The following is a 20,875-nucleotide window of genomic DNA, read 5'->3' on the forward strand; positions in this document are numbered from 1 at the left end:
GAGAATACTCTTATCACCAACCATATCAATAACCTACCATTTTTCTCATGTTGTGGGGGAAGGCCTTAGTCAAAAATGCCACTTCCTATGGTCTGTCTTTCACCCATATTAACCTACTGCAAACTCCACGCCATGGCCTCATTTGACAGATGGTCTCACAGAGATACTCAGTTGACCACAGTCACACAGCAAATGAGCAAGAGGCAGTGTTCTGGCCACTGGGCTCTGAAGCCATGCCAGAGCCCTCCTCTAAAACAGCGCTGGCTGGCAATGGGAGGCGGCTGACTTCTCCCTGGCCATAGTTACCCGTTGGTGGAACCTCCCTGGGCAAGCTTTGAAGCCACAGAAAGCCGTGCTTTCAGGGCCAGTTCAGAGGCCTATGGCTGGGCACAACTGGCTAACACTCAGCGAAGAGCCAGCCAGCACCACTACCCACAGGGAAAAAGTGCTGAATGCTGAAAGCAAACCACCTCTGTCCAACACACAACTGTAATAAACGCTCTGTCAAGTGCTGGAAGGACTCACAGGAGAGTGCTAAGGTTACCTGTGTTTGGTGAGGAAGGAAAAAAGTACAGGAGTCTCAATTTGAAGATAGATTGCTTAAAAGTAAGCCTGTCAGATTTGCACGAGTCTGATCACGTCTAACCTGCTCTGTGACTCCACTTGAATTAAGTCCCTTCATCTTCATAACTACCCATCGCGGGGGCAGTAGGGAGGGTATGGGGCAATGTTCCCATTTGCACACGAGGAGCATCCATGCTGGCTGAGACTTGAAAGCACTGGTGACAGCCAGCAGTACAGAGGCTGGGATTCAACCCAAGCTTTCTCTCTCCCAGCCCAGGCTCTTAGCCACCAGCTCATAGCATTTTAAGACACAAGTTTATGAAAAGAGTGTGTGCTGGTGCTAGCTAGAGGCCACACAGTGCCAGAGCTTACTGTGTATAGCTTGTGCCTTCATCAGAACCTGAAATCAGGCATTACCACTTGGACTTACCTCTGTCTGTTTTTGAGAGTTCATGCCTTGGGCACCCACTCAATTCGAACACCTATATATTATCAATAGAGAATTATTGAGACTCACGGACAGGGTAGCATCAGGCTTAGTTCCCTACTTCAACCCAACTCATATACAGTGTGGTAAAGTGAACTGAATGGGACTCTGGTGTCTACTTCCTGTCCCGGCCCATAGAACACTACCTGGAGCATGGTAGATCCTCAGTATTCATGGGATGGTCTAGCAAATGCAGAAGTGAATCTTAAATCCTGAGGCACTGGGGTAGTGTGGGAGGTCTAAAATACAACACAACCAAACCTATGTGTTTACACCACAGGCACCATCACAAGGAGCTGCTCAGATCCTCGGCCCAGATGGATGGCCCAGACCCCAGCAAAACACCATCAGCTTCTGCAGGTGGGTACCAACCCCCTGTCCTCATCTACAGTGGGAGATTCAGATGAAGAGTGAGGAACCAATAGGATTCGTTCCACCCTCTGAGCATGAATAAGGAACTTGAGCCCTCCCTGGTAGTGTAAATATGTCCAAGGTCAAAAGGTCAAATTAGACAACCTACCTTTCCCATGCTCACCCCAATCCCATTAATTGTGCTGATTTAAGATTTACTGCCCAAAGGAGTTTAGCCACCCTCTGACTTGTGCTTGTGACTTGGATTACAAGTGAGGGCCACACAGGGACAAGCTGGTGTCTGATGCTGGGGTTCTTTAAGAAGCCTTAGCCTTCTGAATTTAAAAGGATAGCGTTCCCACGAGAGACCAGCACTTGGAAGCAACCGTTCAGTGAACTCCTTGAGGAGCAAACTTGACTTGAGGGGAACTTGGGGTTCTCCTGGGTGTTCTCCTTAACTTAGCAACCCTGATCTCTACTTGTTCCTCTCCTGCTTAGAAGAGGCAAAGGCTGTGATTTGAGTCTGAGAAGCCGTGGTGTCTGGAGGTATGGCCCTCTTACAATGTCCAGTGGTCCTCAGAATTCTGAGAATACTCCCCAAGCACACCTCAGAGAGGACTTGAGAATGTTCTCAGGGACCAAGCTTGCCATGTAGCCCCCAGATCAAAGATTACACGCAGCAGAATTACCATGGTTCTTATTCAAACATGAATGGCCAGACCATGCCCCAGACCAGAGCAGGAGGGGCTTCGATGTTTGATGATTGCTCAGAAATTGCTATTCCACCATTTTCAGGCTGTACACTAGGATGAGAGTCTAAAAAGGAGTTGTAGGGCCTCTGATATAATCCATACATGTACCGTGTACTGTGTCCTCTGGCCTGTCCTCCTTACCTGTGTGGGCTCCTCTGTACCCAGCCCCAGATGTGGACCCCTAGACATGTCCACTCCTCATCATAGACAGGATGCTGTGTCCTTCCTACACCTCCTTCTACAACATCTTGCATAATGCTATTGGGCACTACAAGAGCCAGGCTCCAAGCTCTCAGGGAAGGTAGGCACTACAGCAGTCCAGCCCGTGCCTTGTGGTGGGCAAAGGCTGTGGATGGAGAAAAATGAAGGCATTAGTGTGAAAGGCTGTCACATAAAGGAGCAGACAGATACACCCATGTTTACAGGACCAGTGGGCTGTGGAGGTTGGAGGCAGGAAGTGTCAACATGGTACATGGTAGACCTGTGAGACATCAGAGACTCCAGGGAGGGGCGGGGCATCCAGAATTAGGGATGGGATGCAGAACCCTACTCTTGTATTGCCTCTCTGCAGGTGTTCATGGAGCCCATTTTACCTCTGCTTGGTACCCACTTCTGTTCTTGCGCCTCCTTGGAAATCCTGCCTGTCCAAGAGGCATCCAGAACACACATTCCGAATAGCTGCTGAGCTTTTGAGTTCACCCCCTGCCATAGCCCCCACCTCACATCCATTCTCTGTTTGTCTGGGGGTTCCCATCTCTAGTCAGCCCTGTGTTTGAGTTCTTTCCAAGACCCCCCCCCCCCGCCTCCGCTTCCAAAAGGTTAGAAGTAAAGGCTTGTGCCGCCATCCTAGCTTTTCTTGTGGTTTGTCTTATGAAACAAGATCCCGTTCAGGAGCCCTGGCTGGCCTCGAACTCACAGAGATCTACCTGCCTTTACCTTCCCAGTGCTGAGATTAGAGGCACGGGCTGCCATACCTGCTCTACGCCCCATTTAAAAAACTATTTTTATTAAATTTTAAGAATTGTATACTTAGTATTTTGAACATTTGTATCCCCTTCACCCATCCCCTCCAAGATCTACTCCCCCATTCCATATCCATCCAACTTTGTGTCCTCATTCTTTTAAACCCATTAAGTGGGGCTGGAGAGATGGCTCAGCATTTAAGAGCAGAAGTCTTACAGAAGACTAAGGTTTGGTTCCCAGCACTCACATGGATGCTTACAACCATCTGTAACTCTAGTCTCAGGGGAATTGATACCCTTATAGACAATTAGCTCTCTCTTTCCTGGAAACCGTCAGTAGCGTCTCCATTAGGAGTGGAACTTCATGCTCATCTGCCTTCTCCATGCTGAGATTTGCCTGGCTTGAGCTTGCATAGAACTTGTTCATACAGTGACAATGCCAGTGAGTTCATGTATGCAACAGCCTTGCTGTGTCTGGAAAACACTATTTGTTGGTAGTTATCCTCTTGCCTCTGGCTCTTACGGTCTTTCTTTCCCATCTTCAGAGTCTTAGGAGGAGGGGTGTGTGGTAATAGAAGCCCTGTTTAAGGCTGAGCATTCCACAGTCTATAACCGCCTGCACCTTGACAGGCTGTGGGTCTCTGTGTTAGTCACTATATTCCACCCCCCTCAAACAAAATTCATCTGATGAGAGCCAGAGGCGAACTACTCCATAATGACATCATTGGGAGTGAGTACAATGCTGTCCCATTAGAGAGCAGTGGTAATGGGTTCTTCCCTAGGGCCATCAACCTGCCTTCCACGTATTCTTGGTCCAAATCACACAGACAGACAGACAGACACACACACAGAGACACACACAGACACACACACACACATACACAGACACACACATACACAGACACACACACACACACACACACACACACACAGACACACACACATACACACACACACACAGACACACACACACACACACATACACAGAGAGAGAGAGAGACAGACACGCACACGCACATGCACATGCACATACACACCTTTTCTTTTCTTTTAATTTTTGTTTTGAGACAAGGTCTCACTGAGTTGCCCAAAGCTGAACTTAAACTCTTGTATCCAAGGCAGGCCTTGAACTTGCAATCCTCCTGCCTCAGCCTCTTGACAAGCTCAGGTTGCAGACCTGTACCAGGGGGCCCAGGTATCATAGTAGTCCGCATCAGGAGAAGAACCCACATCAGAACTTTGAAGAGATGGAGAAGCACCAAGGGGGGGGGGGTGGGAAACCGCCATATGATAGCATGTGTCTAACTCCAGCTAAGAGTGAGTGTAATTCCATATTGTTTGTGTGTCTGAATCAATATGGAAACCTAGGAAAATATGCTGAAATGTTGACGGCTATAGAACCCAGAACCAGCCTTATGGGTTGCTGTTGCTGTTCTCAGTTTTAAACACTTACAGTTTCCATATGTTCCATCGTAAACACGTTTCATGTTCGTCATCAGGGAAAAAAGAGAGAGAGAGAAACAAAAACAAAAAAAGTGAACATTTTCATACAGGAAGGCAGGTTTTCCTCAGCATATAAGCTTGGCTTTTGATGGGATGCCACATATGTTACCAGCAACATATTTATTTCTAAGGGCCACTTCGGGAGCTGTGTATTTTATTGTGGGTTTGTCACACTCTGGAATGGCAGATTACATGCTGAGCTCAGCACTGGTGGCAGCCAGATCTAAACCTAAGTGTCGCTCTGTAATTGGCAGGCCTCCCTGGACTCATCTGTCCTCACATGGGTTTCTGTGATCCCAAATGCTTGGGTGACATCCTGGAACAACAGCCAAGCTCACTGGCTGTAGTCTGGAAGGGTGGCCTTGCCCTTTGCTATTAGGACTGAGCCTGGCTCAGAGAACCCCCTCTCTGTAAAAACAGCAGGCATCCAATCGTATGCCTATTTTACCAGGGCTGGTTAGTTTGGGTACCGACTGCCTGGTGTCTTTCCTAGAATTGTCTCTGGTGTCCTCCAGTGTTCACGCTGTGATGCCATGCAGATGTCACCGTCCATGGCTGTGTTCATACATAGCTTTGACAGGCTGTCTCCCCACCTGTCACTTCCCATAACTTCCACGGAACCTTTAGTGCCCCCATCTTACAGCTGAAGAAATAAACCCACAGGCAAAGTCAGTCTCCCCAGGGTCCCAAGGAATCTAAAATTCATACCCAGGACTGACTGGCCTCAAGACTGATGCTCTTTAATGTCGTCAACTTAGGGCCACCGAGCATTCAGACTTCTAGGTTTCGGACCATTTTCCTTTCACCTTATGTAAATATTGGCCCATCTGCTTCCAAAGCCCATAGCTCTTCAGTGTCACAGTAGACTGAGCACCAAGCAGCCACATTTATATCATTGTACGGCTGTTAGCCAAGTCATACTGGCAACCTTTTTTTAAATTAGTATTATTTGTTGGGGGGGAGGGGCGCCTGCATGTCTGTTTGTACAACATGCACATGCAGTGCCCACAGAGGCCAGAAGAGGGTGCTATATCTCCTCTAGAACTGGAGTTACAGACAGTTGTGAGCCACATGTGGGTGCTGGGAATAAAACTCTCACTCTATGAAAGAGCAGTCAGTGTCCTTAACTGCCAGGCCATCTCTCCATCTTCCAGCCTCTATTCTTGAATTAGATACTTTGGACTTGGGCAGTTAATGTCTAAAACGTCTATTGCATTTATGTGAATGAATCTGAAAAGGTTCCATTAGATCTGAACACGAGCAGTTGTGGGCTGAGGTGTATGTGGCCGTGAGAGTTGACCATGACATTGTCTTGTCTTGTAGGATAACAGGCACCTCTAACCTCACAGACATGCCTTTGCATTGCTCAATCCTTTCTAGTCCTTCCTAGCCACAGCTCAAAGAGAACACTCTTTTACTCTCGATATTAATGATTTCACTCTCAAAATTAATGTCTAATATGGAAGCTGAATTGTCAAGATATTCCTCCTGAGTAGGAGCGTCTAGGGAGATGAGCACAATGCCCATGTGAGAACCTGCCTGCTCAGATCCTAGCACCCACATAAAAAGACAGGGGCAGCTGAGAGGCCTGCAAACCCCACCTCGGGGGACAGGAAGTAGGAATGTTGCCGGGATCTTTCTGACAGCCAGCTAACTCCAAAGTGGGAAGTTCCAGACCCAAGAAGAATCCCTTCCTCAATGGAGCAAAGCAAAGAGAACAATAGAAGAAGGAATTCAACATTCCCCTCTGGCCTACACACACACACACACACACACACACACACACACACACACACTCACACACACACTCACACACACACTCTCACACTCACACACACACACACACAAGTGGAAAAACAGTAGAAGACAAAAGTGTGTCTTGTCTGTCCTTTGACCTGTAGAAACAGAACGGATGTGCCCCAGGTCCCAGGAGATGTTGTAATCAAATAAGTGTCACTGAACCAGTTGTTTGGAAGGCCAAAGCCCAGTCTCTTACTATCTTACAGTGACTGAATACATAAGAATTAGGACAAATCCTCACAGCTGCTGGGAAATACAAACCCACACCAATTAGTAAAGCAAGAGCTACTGGTAACACAGTTTTATTGCTTTCAAAATCAGGAGATAATACATACCTATTGGATGAATATTTCCGCATATTTGGGTAGATAAGTGGATAAGTAAATGAATGAAAAGCAGCTAAGATGTAACACTCTGTGCCAACCGTGGCTCAATCTGTCTTAGTTGACAAACTCATTCAATACTAAAATAAAGTGAGCGCTGCTAGTATATTCATTTTAAAGTTGATTTCATAGTAGCCACTAAATAGCAGAGCCAGAACCAAGCCTGCGGTATCTGTGTGGCCACTGAGAGCCTGTCAAGCATCAAAGACTGTCCCAGTATCATTGACTACAGCAGTATCCTGGGGCTACAACATTGCAGATGTGTGTCTTCGTGATGATGAAAGCTGTTGTCGTAAACAGTCTCCTGGACTGTCGTTTCTTGTAGGTGAGAAAGCTGAGGCCCAGAGCAGGGAGGCCCGTTTCAGCCCCTGCCCAGCTCAGCAGTATTTGCCCCACAGAGGTTGAACTCAGACCTCTCCTTAATACTGCCTGTCGATCCTTTTCTTTCCCAGTCCATTCTCTGTCCGTGACCGGAATCTCTCCCATACGGTAGCCTAAACCAACCTTTATGCCATGTTTGCCTGCAATGCATAGCAACCCCCAAGTCTCTTCCTTGCCAAGTCTTCAGGGTGACAAAGATGAAAGACCAGCCTTTATCATCTTCTGGAATCAGTTTCCAGAAGTACCAGGGACCCGTGGTGTGCCTGGGTTGTGCTTTCCTCTTCAGACTAGCCAACTCCATATAGATGGTGTCAACATGTCTGCAACTCCCTTCCCTAGTTTACCACCATGGCTTCCTGTTCATGGTGCATTTGCAGATTCTCACCAGCAGGCGGCAGCAGAAGCTAGCCGCTACAGATGCCCCACATGGAGGCTGGCTGCCAATTTGATCCAATCTTCCCCACTGAGGATACGAGATCTATCCTTTCTGTGCCTCGGTTTCTCCCCGGCAGACCTACCTCGTTAATTCATCTTGAGAGTCATGTTTTGAATAATAGTGTTGAGTAATAGTGTCATACTAAGGACCTCAGAAAACTTATCACACTCACTGTCCTGGTAGACTAAACTGCACAGGACTGTGACACTGTCCGGCTGTCCTAGAGCTTTGTCATATTGCAAGCAAAAGTGAAGAAGCCACCCGCTGGGATCTTAAGAGACCCTGCAGTTGTCCAGAGAATCTATTCATTTTCATGGGGTTTTATAGGAAAATGGTGGGTCCTCAGGATAATAATGTAATGACAGAGGCTGAAGTGAATGTTGGGGTGGTGACTTAAACCGCACCTACAGCTTCTTCATTGCAGGACTTTAAAACTCTCACTGCTTATTAGATAGTCAAGTTCTAGGGACAGCATGGTCACCTCTGGGACTTTGTCTGCCCTTGTCCAAAGCAGCCACAGACAGACTTCTGTCTAAACACTGAGCACAAAAAGCCAAACCTTTTTGCTTGTCTTGACACTTTGCCAGTATTGGCCCAACGCTATGAGGCTGGAGTGCTTCTGTCTAACTGTAGAGCCCAGTATTAATGCCTGTCTTCGCTGGGCCCCACCCCTGTTCTGCAGGACTGCTGGAGCTGAAACTCCTCTGCGGAGCTGATGTCCTCAAGACCTTCCACACCCCCAACCTCTGGAAAGACTCACACATCCAGGAGATAGTGGAGAAGTTTGGCTTGGTGTGCGTGAGCCGGAGCGGTCATGACCCGAGAAGGTACATCTCGGACTCTCCCATCCTCCGACGGTTCCAGCACAACATTCACCTGGCCAGGGAGCCAGTTCTGAACGACATCAGTGCCACCTATGTCAGGAAAGCCCTGAGCCAAGGGCAGAGCGTGAAGTACCTCCTCCCCGAGGCCGTCATCGCGTACATCAGGGACCAGGGCCTCTATCAATGACAGTTCCTGGAAAGGAAAAGACTGGCTAGAGGCCCTCCCAGGACATTGGGGTTTTTTCTGCTCTGGGTTCTGTATTTGTTTCTACAGTGGTTCCACTGTGGGTGACTTCCTGCTCCAAGAAGAGATTGTACCTGTGTCAGGGACAGTCATGTAACATCAGAGCAACTTAAGTGGCATGGCAGGTCACAGGATTAGGCAAAACCTCTCAGGGTCACTGATGAGGAGACCCTGCTTACTGTGTAAATGGCAGCTATCGGTAGGAGGCACACTGATGCTCTGCTGAGCACGGCTGGCCTGTGAGGGTCCATCACAGTCCCTCGTTCATTTTTGGTTTTTGTTTTAAACTCGGGCTGGGCGCAGCATGCTGGTCTTACTAGGCAGGATTTGACAGGGTGCTAATTACTGAGTAAAGGGCCTTCTCAACATCCTTGTTTCAAACAGAATAATGGCAAGTAGGGATTCAGAAATCTGGAGACAGCACATCATTGATTTTCAGTGTATCCTGCCTTGAAAATCATAACCTGCCTGCCTACCTGCCTGCCATGTAGCATAAAATTTTTGACCATCCTCTTTCTATGTTGTGGTCAAGCAATATGTGTTTAAGATTTATTTTATTATGTTGTGTGTATGTACGTGTGTGTGTGTATGTGTGCATGCACATGGAAGGGACATTAGAGTGCCCAAAGCCCGAGTTACTGGCAGTTGTGAGCCCCCTGATGTGGGTGCTGGGACCCAAACTCCAGTCTTATGGAAGAGCAGCAAATGCTCTTAACCGCTGAGCCATCTCTCCAGCCCCCTCGAGCAATATTTTTGATACAGCATGTATTTTTACACCACTATATTCCAAACACCAGGGTTCCCGATATCCTGATTTCTAAAAAGGAACTGAAGTAAAACACATGCCTGTGCTGTTTTAGAAGATCTGTTGAATGTTTTATGACTGCCTGCTTGTTTGAATATTGGCAAAAGGATAAATAATAAATTGACATCAAAAATACTAATGAAAAGTTTCTCCTTTTTTTTTCTTCCTTTGTTTCATTATTGATGCTCAGGGTTCCAGCTGTTGCTTGCTCTTCTTTTTAAATGCTCTGTGAAATTTGCTCCTGTTTCAGTCGGAGTGGCCAGAGTGTAAGAGTTTGTGTCCTGAGTACTGAAAGTAAAGGAATGTTCTAGTCCCATTAACACAGCCTAAATTCATCCAGGAGAAGGTCACAATTGAAGGATTATCCAGACCAGATTTTGACCTGGGGCATGTTCGTGGGGAGTTGTTCTGGTTGTTAACTAACATGGATGTGTCCAGCGCACGAAGGCAACACCTGGGGCTGGGGTCCTGAAGCCAGCAAACAGCATGTCTTCATGGTTTCTGCCTCGAGTTGCTGCCCTGACTTCCCTCAGTAACCAGGAGATAGAAAATGACATAAGCCCTTTCCTCTCTAGTTTGCTTTTGGTCAAACGTTTATCACTGCAACAGAGATAAAACCAAAACTAGGAAGTGACAGCATCTCAGCATAACCCAAGCAGTCTTCTGACCTAAAGCAGCAGGCCGCAGGTTTGTTTCTGTGCACCCTGAACGAAGAGAGCAAATTGTTGTGGATTTCCCACGACACTCCAGGGTTCACATTTCTTTGGGCCTGTTGAAGGAGTAGCCCAGAGTCTGGGTCTCCATGTTTTGTCCTGGCCAATCTTGGCTATATATTTAGGGACACAGAAAAGCATTAAGACAGGCAAGGGGAGGAGCCCTCCCTTCCCCAAAACTCCCAGGATTCTTGTGAGCTGTGAAACAGGTAAGAAGTAGAGCACACAGGAAGTACGGGACCTCCTATGACGTCTTGCGGAGTTCTTCCCTCCTTGACTGGGTTCTCTCCTCCAAGAGGTCCCTGAGAGCCATGCTCACTCAGAGAAATGGGGATCAAATAGCCTTGTCTAAAACCTGCCACAGCACATAGTATGACTTCAGCTCCTTTCACCACCATGGGCTATAGTTTCTTAAACTCCAAAATGGAGGATTTGATTAGGCCTGCTCTGAATTCTTCCAACTATAATTGTCTTTCTTTTTCATACTTAAAAAAGAAAGATTGTGTGTGTATGTGTGTGTGTGTGTGTCTGTTTTCAGAGCACACACCACCTCTCCCAGCTTAGCCCTGAGTTTGCAAGACTGAGTGCTTCCATGTCAGCTTCTCTGGGCTTCTTTGGGCCATCTAACCAGACTGGAAGCTTCCAACAGTCAGGGGAGTTTTTTCCTTTGTAGGTGGAAATGTGCTATTGCTCCAAGGAGACCCTCAGGCCCCTGCAAATGGACCCACAGAGTCTAATGAGCCTCACTGGCCTCAGCATCACTCATTGTAACAACAAATGATAACTTGTTTCCTTAAGCCGAAGGCACCACTGAAGCTGCATGGCACTCCGGTGAGTACCACCTCTCCTATTCTCTGAGCCACACCACCCCACTGTTCTACATGGGTTGAGAAGGGAGAGAACAGAAGTCTGCATGCAGACAGTGGTATCCAAACAGTGACCTAGAGAAGGGGTCCTTAGCCTCAGCAACAGACAGGTAGGGCTATACATCTCTTTGCCTTGATTAGTTCTTCCCTGGCCTGCCCACTGTAAGACTTCTTTCTCTGTGCACAAGAGGCTAATACTTAACGCCCCACAACTGTAACAACACAAATGCTCAATACATCTGTCAGTCATTCTGGACACCAGTTCTAACTGCCATTGAGATCCACTGGTTCGGGACTATGATGGAGATGGGGAGAGAGTTTTCCCCCTTTTCTTTCTCAGTTGGGAGCATCACAAAACTGCAGTATCTGAATGAGCTTCCTTCCATTCATGAAGCCAAGTTCACTGTAGTGCACACAGCGCCATTGCATAGGAATTAGAACACCACACCCCGACTTCCCAGCCTTCATTCTTTCCTGTCTCCATATGCAGTGTCATTCTGGATTTGGTTTTTACAGCCTAGCCTTCTGCACTGGCATCTAGGGCCTGATAGGTGGAGGCTTACCGAGTAGGAGTTGATTGTTTCCTTATCGTGATTGAACTTTAGGATTCCTTTACTCAAATCACATTTATTGAGTTCCTTACATGTGCTAGGGGTGTGATGGTGAACAGACAGAGCCAACAACCAAGGAGTACACATGGGGGGCGGGGACCCGTGGCTCCAGCCACATATACAGCAGAGGATGGCATTGTCTGGCATCAATAGGAGGAGAAGCCCTTGGTCCTGTAAAGGCTCATTTCCTCAGTGTAGGGGATGCCAGGGTGTTGAGGTGGGAGTGGGTGGGTGGAGTGGGGGCACCCTCATAGAAGCAGGGAGGGGGGATGGGAAGAGGGGGAAAGTGGGAAAGGGGACAACATTTCAAATGTACATACATAAACTATACAATAAAAAAATAATAATAAAAGAAGCTTATAGTATAGTGGCGAACAAACAAGAACCTGGTGATTCTTGTTAGGATATGACAGCCAACAATGAAGAGGGCTCTAAGGGAGACACTGGTAGGCTCATGGTCAGGGGCAGTGAGTTCTCTAATGAAGCATGTGCTTTGGCTCCCCACTTTACAACATCCTAATTACGTAGGTATCTAAGTTCCTGACTCTTGATTTTTTTCTTTTTTCTTTTTTTTTTTTTAAGGGATCTCTTTGAACTTGTATAAGGTATATACAGACTCTCACAATGAAACAGGTTTTCCCTGATGGTATAGACAATGCTAGTGGGTGTGTTCCAGAGATGTTGGGATGGGTGGAGGCCAAAGACTTTGAAGAAGAATGGTATGTGCAAAGGCCCTGAGCCAGAAGGGGCAAAATGGGCACCATGGAGAGATAGAGTCATCATTATCTCCTTAACAAGGTGCCAGTTACTATACTGCATCTGACAACCCATGCCCTGCTTGCCAGTCTTCCCGGCCAACATTTCCATGGGTTTAATAGCCTCTGAGAATATGCCTTCACCTCCCTGATCCACATCTACGTCATGTGGGTCTCACAGTTAATAATCAACTACTTCTGTAATAAAACACAACAAAACCTATGTTTTGTATTTAGCTGGATGGATGGATGGATGGATGGATAGATAGATAGATAGATAGATAGATAGATAGATAGACAGACAGACATGTATATATGTGTCTATAAACATAGGCATACATAAACACACACATGCAAATATATCTTATTTCTATCACCTGCTGTCTCACTGACTCATGTCACCTTCTTCCCTTAGTAGCAGAAGAGAAAATACATCGCTGTTCTGCTCCTGATGCGTTGCCTGGCACCGCCCTGCGTACTGATTTCACACCCCTCCCAGGTGTCCTCTGCATCTTGATGGCCTGGGTGTTTTGTTTATTTTAGAAGAGCAGAAAAGCAGTGGTTCAGGCTCCCGAGTGAATAGAATTTCCAGCCTTAAATAAAGGTTCTCCTATGACACTACTCAGTACCCAGATGAGAATGGCGCTGTATCCTTGCCTGGGGGAAGACATTTTCATTTCTAATACTGTGTGTATCCATCGGGACAGAAGGATGTGAAATCCCATCCCAAGCTGATAGAGCTCGGGCTTTGCAAATCATGTTTGGTAATTGGGTTAATGCATGAATCTGTATTTCCTTAGCCTCGTCCTCGCTTTCTGTGCTGACAATGCTGCTGCCCCTCCTGTTTGTAGAGGTCTTCATACATCGTAGTGTTCCATTTCAGCCATCGAAGTATTTTCTTAGCCCCAAACCTGACATTAGAAATGCAAATAGGAGTGACTGATAAATACATCTCTGCGGTGATTCACACGGGCACGTGCCTCTGAATAGTTTAGTATTGTTTAAATAACTTCAGCACACATTGCTCTTGACAGCACAGGCTGCAGGGAGTATGAGGACTCTAGACTCCACTGGGATTCATGTTTCTGAATTAGCCAACACTGCATGAGTGAGCGGTTGAGCGTGAACAACTGTGTGCTCCAGGACAGGTCTGGGAAGCTCCCCCTCACCTCCTGTTGGACATGCAGTGTGCCTGCCTGGCCTGTTGATACGACCCTCTGTACATCCTTCATGTGACCTACTGTTCTAGTTTCTTTTTCTGTTGCCATGATAAGCTTTGTGACCTAAAGCAAGTTATGGGAGCAATGGGTTCATTTCATCCTATACCTCTAAGTTATAGTCCACCATGATGGAGGCAGGCAGGAACTTAAGGCAGGAACCCAGAGGCAAGACTGCTTGCTATCCTTTATAGCCTATTCTGACCAGTGATTAAGAGGAACCATGGAGTAGGATACTGGTTAGCTATCTGGCTGGCTGGCTTGCTGTCAGGCTCATGCTTAGCTATCTCTCTTATATACCCTGAGGAATAGGACCACCCACAATGTGTTGGGTCCTTCTACATCAATTAAGACAATCAAGATAACCCCTCACAGACATGCCCACAGACCATACTCATCTACACAATTCTTCTATTGAAGCTTCTCTCAGATGACTCTAGGCTGTGTCAAGATGACAAGGCCAACCAAGACACCTGAAGCATCCTCAGCTCTTACCTTGACAAATGCAGTGACCCAATGGAGTTTCCCATCCTGGATCTTGCCCTCTATTCTTCACCTAGAATATATGAGTGCACATGCATATTCAAATGTAGTCATACTCCCTACCGACATTCCTTGTGGAAGAAGCCGTTAGGAAAATAGATAAGCCACAGTCCAGGAAGAAACATCTGCACAATGTATGTATCTGATAAATGAATTGTTTCCAAAGTATGTCAAGAACTCTAACAACAAAAGAGCAGAATCAATAACTCAATTAAAAGTCGATCCAAAGAGTTATGCTCTGGAAAGGAGGAGGCTAAGCTCCTGACAGTGTTGGTCGGAGGCTCTGCTGATGGTCTTACTTGGTGTCTAAGAACTCAGCTTCCAGGCTGCCTGTGTTTCTTCCTGAGACACTAAGCCCGCTATGATGCCCTGCCTGGGATGTTTATACAGTACCATTTGTGGTGAGCGTCTGCCATCTAGGTGGTTTGAAATCTCAGTAGCCATGCTGGTTTTGTAGCAGTGATGCTGGGCAGAAGCAGTGTAAACTGTTGCATTTTGCTGCTAGAGAAAACGCTTGCTCTGTGAAAACCCTGCCCAAGGGAACTCATCAAAGCCTGGAGTCCTCCAAGCTCCATCTGCTGAGGCTCTGCCCCCGCTGTGTCCCCTGGTTGTAACCATGGTGTAACTACCTCTGAAGCCCGAAGTCCTTCAAGCAGGTTGCCTGAAGTAAAACACGGTCCCAAGACACCTTACCAAAGAGGACATAATAGTGGCACATTGTGCTTGTTGTTACATAAAAAATCTACTCGATATTAGAAAAATCCTAAGCTAAACCACAAGGAGACTTCCTGTCACACCTACTAGAAGGGATACAGTCAACCCTATGATTGTACCTCTAGGAATCTACAGAAATTAAAACAAATTCACACAGATGTGTGTGTAATACATCCACAGCATTATCCTTTTAAGTAAGATAAGCAACTTATGTCCATTTGGTGAAAAGAGCAACAAATGTCTTAACTCCACTCAGTCAAAGGCTGTGTTGGCTCTCCAGATAAGGAATGCCTAAGAAGTCTAGTAAAGACAGGAGGCTTAGTTTGGGATCACAGTTTCGGAGACTCTGCCCTTTGTTTTTGTCCTCTGACTGTATTTTTCAGTTATGCCTGTCTATCTTTTTTAGATGTCTAGAATTACACTGGTTTATTTAGCTGGGGCTGGGGCATGTGTGAACTATGCATGCTGTGTATATGAAGGTCACAGAACAACTTGTGGCAGTTAGTTTGCTCTCTCCATGCTTTTTGTCCTGGGGGTGAAAGTTGGGGCTTCAGACTTGGCAGCAAGAATCTAACGCACTGAGACATCTCGCTGGCCCTATGCTGCCTGTCTTTCTCTTACTGATTTTTTGTTCAATATGATCTACTCTGCTCTTGATACTATTTTTTTTTAATCCCACTTAGTGTACTTTTCAGCTTAAGGATGTCAGATCAATTTTTAAATTCCTTCCATCTCTGTCCAGTTTCTATGGCAGAATGCTGAATTACTTCTCTGTGTTTTCTTGAAGTTCATTTCCTTAAGACAGCTGTGTTGAACGGGGGTGGGGGAGGGGTTTGTCCATATTGATAGTTATATTGTCAGTTCTGGGTGTCTTATTTTGTCAGTAGAGCAAAGCTAATCGTTTCCTCAGAGTCGCTGTTTGTTGGAGCACATTGTCATCTTTGAGTTGAAGAACAGTGAGACATTCCTTCTAGCTTCCCTTGCGCCTTTTCTTCCAGAAGTTCCAAGCACACTGATTATTCTGTCTTTGCAGAAACTAGAGTTTTCTGCTCTTTCAGCAGCAGATCGCACCCTAAGCCTGTGGTTGAGGGTGTTGTCAGTATTTCAGCACTAGAGGGCATCCCAAGCCCAAGCTTGTCCCCCCAGTCTACCACTGAAACCTGGGGAACATGTAAGAATGGCTGCCCGTCCCTCAGGTCTCCACTTGATGACGACATTCACAGTCACTGGCCTACGGTCAGGAACCATAAGACACTGTTTGACTCTGGGCCTCGCCATTCAGGGATCAATCCCAGGCTGTGCAACTTGGTGCTATAATTTTCCCTCAAAACTAGAAAATTATTCTGGGCCGTGTCACCTGCATTCAGGGTGTTACACAGTGTGACAGCTGCTGAAAACTTGGTGCTAGATCATCCCCAAGAGCCACAGGTCATGAAGACCAGCACAACCCAGGAACAGAACCAAGCTTCGTACTGCTGTGACCAGGTTCCCCACAGTGCAGTGTTCAGGTGGCTCTTGTTACTGCAACCAGCCGCAGGTGAACCCACTAGAACAGATGCAGTCCATCTGGCTGGAGTGGCAAGTCTTCCCTTGGCAGGCTAGGTCCAGGTCTCTAGCCATAAGCACTAGCCAGACGACAGGGCCTGTTGAGATCTGCCTACTGTTAGCTTTCACCCACACACATTCATTACCAACCTAGAGTCCTGGCCCTGTTCCAGCAAACGAAATCATTCTGTGCTGTGCTGTTGAGGACTAGGGGGTGTGATGGGAGCCCCTCTGCGGTCACAGGGTGAAGATCCAGGGCTCAGTCAGGTCACTAGCCTGGAGACAAGAGGCTTTGTCTTGGGCTCTGCTTGGTATTGAGTTGTACACCGAAAGCCTTCTTGTTCCCCAATGTGGAAAGCATCTCTTCATGCTGCGTGGCTCAGTCTGGGAAGGAATAGCAAGGCCAGCTTTTCTTCCTGCCTCCTTCAATGTACCTGTTCTTAAAAATTGCTAAAAGCAATCAGTGATCTTAGCTCATTGTTTTCTGTATGACTATGACAGCCCACACTCCTGTTTCTGTGAGGAGACAATTACTCAAGGACCTGTCATCTTTGTCTTACAGGAATTGCTGTGCTTAAATACTTAGTGTCTTCTCTGTTTCCTCCAGAATGGGGTGCAGGTAACTTGTTATTACCACACCTAAGGATGAACCACACTTCTCTGAAGTTCTGGTTTTCCTACATTGAAAGATATTCCAACAGCATATCCAATAGAACAACCAACATCAGCTCTGGGTCAAAGAAACACCTTGGTTCCCATGTTCAAACACTGAGGTTGAAGGATGCTTTCCCATCCCTGCCTTCTACTAGACATCAGCTTCCTTATGACTGAATCTCACTCACAACATTGTCAGCCTCCAACCAGTTCTGGAAACCAGGGGAATGGTCCATGAGGATTTGCTAAAAAGATCCATGTCGTGTAATTTTGACAATTCTTGAGTTCCCTCAACATTAAGCTCATAAAAAATGTTCCCCGACACATAAACAGAGAAGAATCTAATGAAATAGTTACAGCCACAAAACTGACAGTCTAGTTAAGGGAGCCAAATTAGGGGAAGTCCTGGCTTTTACAGGAACGAACAGAGTCACGCACATCCACATATAAATGTGCACACATGCAAATGCCACAAACACAAGCACACACACGAACACACACATAAGTAAATTAACAAGTTGTTGATAGGTCCAAGAGAAGGAGGATTTACTATAAAGGACATAGGAAAATAGGGCTTAGCTGTAAGGCAATGAGGGAAAAGCCACCAATATAGGAAACAGCTGGAGAGCCTTGGAGAGCATGCTGTGGTTTTATAGAAGAAGGCCTCACTGACACGGAGCATGAGCAAACTGGAGTTTACAGAAGACGTGTGTCAAACTCCTTAAACCTCCCTAGTGAAGATGGTGTCTGTGAGACACCAAGTGGCTTACCTGTGACCAGATGGGTGACAGTGGGTTCCTGGTTTAAACCCAATCTAAATCTGAAACCCAACTCAGATGATTCTATCAGTTCTAAGACAGAGCGGGGAGGTCAGGGACAAGGAACGACTGTATGCTATTTGGGAGGTGGTCACTGTTTTAAGTCTGAGCTCCTGGCCTGCTTCTCATCTTTTCAGATGCCCGGGTGCTCTGCAGCCTGTCTAAAATCACGTTTGCCCTCACCTGCTTCTGAGGAGGCATGATCCAGCCTGGGGCCTTAGGCTAACTCCATGCAATCTTGGCCTATCCCTCCAAGGGCAGCTCCTCCTGGCTGTGGGTCAGCATGGGCAGATCTTTATTCACTCTGAGGAGTGCCTCAGTGGAGTCAGCCGCATGCATCCTAGACATCAATGTGTGCCTGACTAGATGTCTCCCTTGCATCCCTCCATTGTATAACTCTACTCCAAGATCACAACAATATCACTCTGGCAAGATTCATTCTTTTTAAATCTAGTCAGAGCCTTACTAAGGTGCATTAATTCTTAACAGCTTATAGATTTTTTTTTCTGCTTAGACTATACGCCTTGTGCTTTTATTTCACGTGGGATTCAGTTTCTGCTTCTATATTGATGATGACTTGGGAGGCTTAGTTTCTCCCTATGACTCCTTGCTGTCAGCTTATTTATCAAATCCAGCAGGCTAGAGTCCCCATAGTTCCTCACCTCAGTGATAATAACGGACAATAACAGGTGGTTAAGATCCAGGGCTCCAGGGAGCTGGAGAGATGACTCAGAGGTTAAGAGCACTGGCTGCTCCTCCAGAAGTCTTGAGTTCAAATCCCAGCAACCACATGGTGGCTCACAGCCATCTGTAATAGGATCTGATAACCTCTTCTGGTGTATCTAAAGACAGTGACAGTGGACTCATATGCAATTAATAAATCTTTAAAAATATTTTTAAAAGATCCAGGACTTCAGAATCAGAGCTAGACACAAATTCAGACTCTAGTCAATCCCGACGTTCCACCCATGTGGCTGGAACAAGTTCAAAAACAAACAAACAAAAAAACCCTCTCTTCAAACATCCTGCCCCTAAAACCTATGAAAACGAACACCCAGAATTCTACAGTTGTGTGTATTTAAGACACTTGGCATCTGAAAAGCCCTGAACTTTGCACAGGGACTTTGGTCTTATTGCCTCTTAGGGTTCTCCATCTCTCTTCCAAGGATCACTGCCTGCTCTTTCTGTGTCTTCCAAGTAGCCTTAAAAGCTTATTCCCATACTCATTAGCTTAAAATGGTGACCATGTGATGGGTTTGCTTATCTTTTTATCACAGGAATGGGGGTTTAAGTTCTTTCTTTGTTTTTGTTTTCTTTGTTTCTTTCTTCCCCTTCCTCATACTTCCTTCTTCTCCGTCCTCTCCCTCCTCCTCTCCTTCTGCCTTTTCCCTCTCATACTGTAGCCCAGGCTGGTCTTGTACTTGTGGGAACCTTCCCATCTTGTCCTCCTGAATGTTCTGGTTATAGGAATAAGACAACACACCCACCAGAGACTTTGCTTGTTCCAAGATGTACAGGCAGAATAATGGCCCTCTCAAAGGTGCCAAGGAGCTGACCTTGAGACCTGCAAATGTGTCACTGCTACGGTTTGGATGACTGAGCCCCTTCACGAGTCCACAGTGCTTCTCTCTGCTCCTAACCACCACAGCCCAGGAGTGGTACTTGCTCCCACTTGTCCCACCGCACACACACAGGTGCCTTGCAGCTCTCAACCTTGGCACTTTCAGACCTCCAAGAATCCGTTGTAAATCTCCACCTCTGTTCTTAGGACTAGGGAATGAAGAAAGCTCAGTAAGGAGTTTCCTTGTCTACTGCAGGCTGCCATGAACAAGATTGCCCCTTGATTCACTCTGCATGCTGACTGTCCCCTGAACTCCCTCCTCCCCTCTTCTTCCTTCCCTCTCCATGCTGATCTTCCCCTGGATCCCCTTGACATCTCGTTGATTCTACCTGACCTGAAGCCCCAGCAAGAGCCACCTCCTTTAAGAAGCTCTCCTTGATCCCCAGCCCCCAGAGGCCCCACATCTCCGATGTTTCTCTCCCATTGTTCCTCCTGTGCAGCACACATCACAGGCAACCCGGAGTCACACAGAAGGACACTTGAAACCGGCTCTACAGAATCCAGTGGGCAGAGGGAACAGCAGCAGAGGGGGAGCCAGAGTGGTACCCACAGCATCCATGGAGTACTTTGCACTGCAGTCTATCAAAGCATCTGGCCTGCACTGAAGTCTACACATGCAAACCGGTCACAGCTACGAGAAGGTCGGCAGCTATGACCCCCATAGTCTCAGATGTTTACATTCTTGGTTCCCAGGTTGGTACCATACACAGGAGGTGCTGTCTCATTGGAGGATGTATAAGCAGAGTGAATGGGAGGCAGGCTTTCCAATTCCAAAGTCCTCTCTTCGCCTTCATTCTCAGTGGCCTCTGTTCTGGCGTCCAGACTGAGACACGTGTTTTCAGCCGCTTTCCCAGAACCATTCCTGCCTGTATGCTGTCATGCTCCCCACATAACAGCAACGGACTCTCATCCTTTCAGAATGTTAAGCCAATAATCAACCCTTCTACAAGTTGCCTCTGTTTCATCACAAGAGAAGCCCTAACTCATTGGTTCTCAGCCTTCCTAATGCGACCCTTTAATACATTCCCTCACATTGTGGAGACCCCTATTATAAAATTATTTTTGTTGCTATTTCGTAACTGTATGTTTGCTACTTTATGAATTGTGAATATCTGTGTTTTCCAATGGTCTTGGGTGAAAGGGTCATTTGACACCCCCTTCCAAAAGGGGTCACCACCCACAGGTTGAACACTGTTGCCCTGACAACTACAGAAAGCCTCCTAAAAGATGTAGAGGAGGGGGAGTTTTTAGACCTATTTGGGGCAGAGACTGACTGACTGATGTGCTGTGTGCTCAGCAAACCAGCTCAGAGTAAAGGTCGAGAGA

At 46.7% G+C, this 20,875-nt stretch overlaps 1 protein-coding gene across 1 annotated transcript in view; it reads left to right on the forward strand.

Moving 5' to 3' along the window:
- The window catches only part of NMNAT3 (nicotinamide nucleotide adenylyltransferase 3), a 101,411-nt gene extending 91,842 nt beyond the window's left edge, over nt 1-9,569 (forward strand). Inside the window, exons 5-6 of the mRNA XM_080933955.1 lie at nt 1,332-1,411; nt 8,302-9,569. Coding sequence (XP_080790081.1) covers nt 1,332-1,411; nt 8,302-8,630 — 409 coding nt within the window. The 3' untranslated portion in view covers nt 8,631-9,569. The remainder of the gene's footprint in view (nt 1-1,331; nt 1,412-8,301) is intronic.
- Nucleotides 9,570-20,875: the final 11,306 nt, after the last annotated feature.

Source organism: Micromys minutus, assembly GCF_963924665.1.
Source record: "Micromys minutus genome assembly, chromosome: 21".
Taxonomy (NCBI): Eukaryota; Metazoa; Chordata; class Mammalia; order Rodentia; family Muridae; genus Micromys; species Micromys minutus.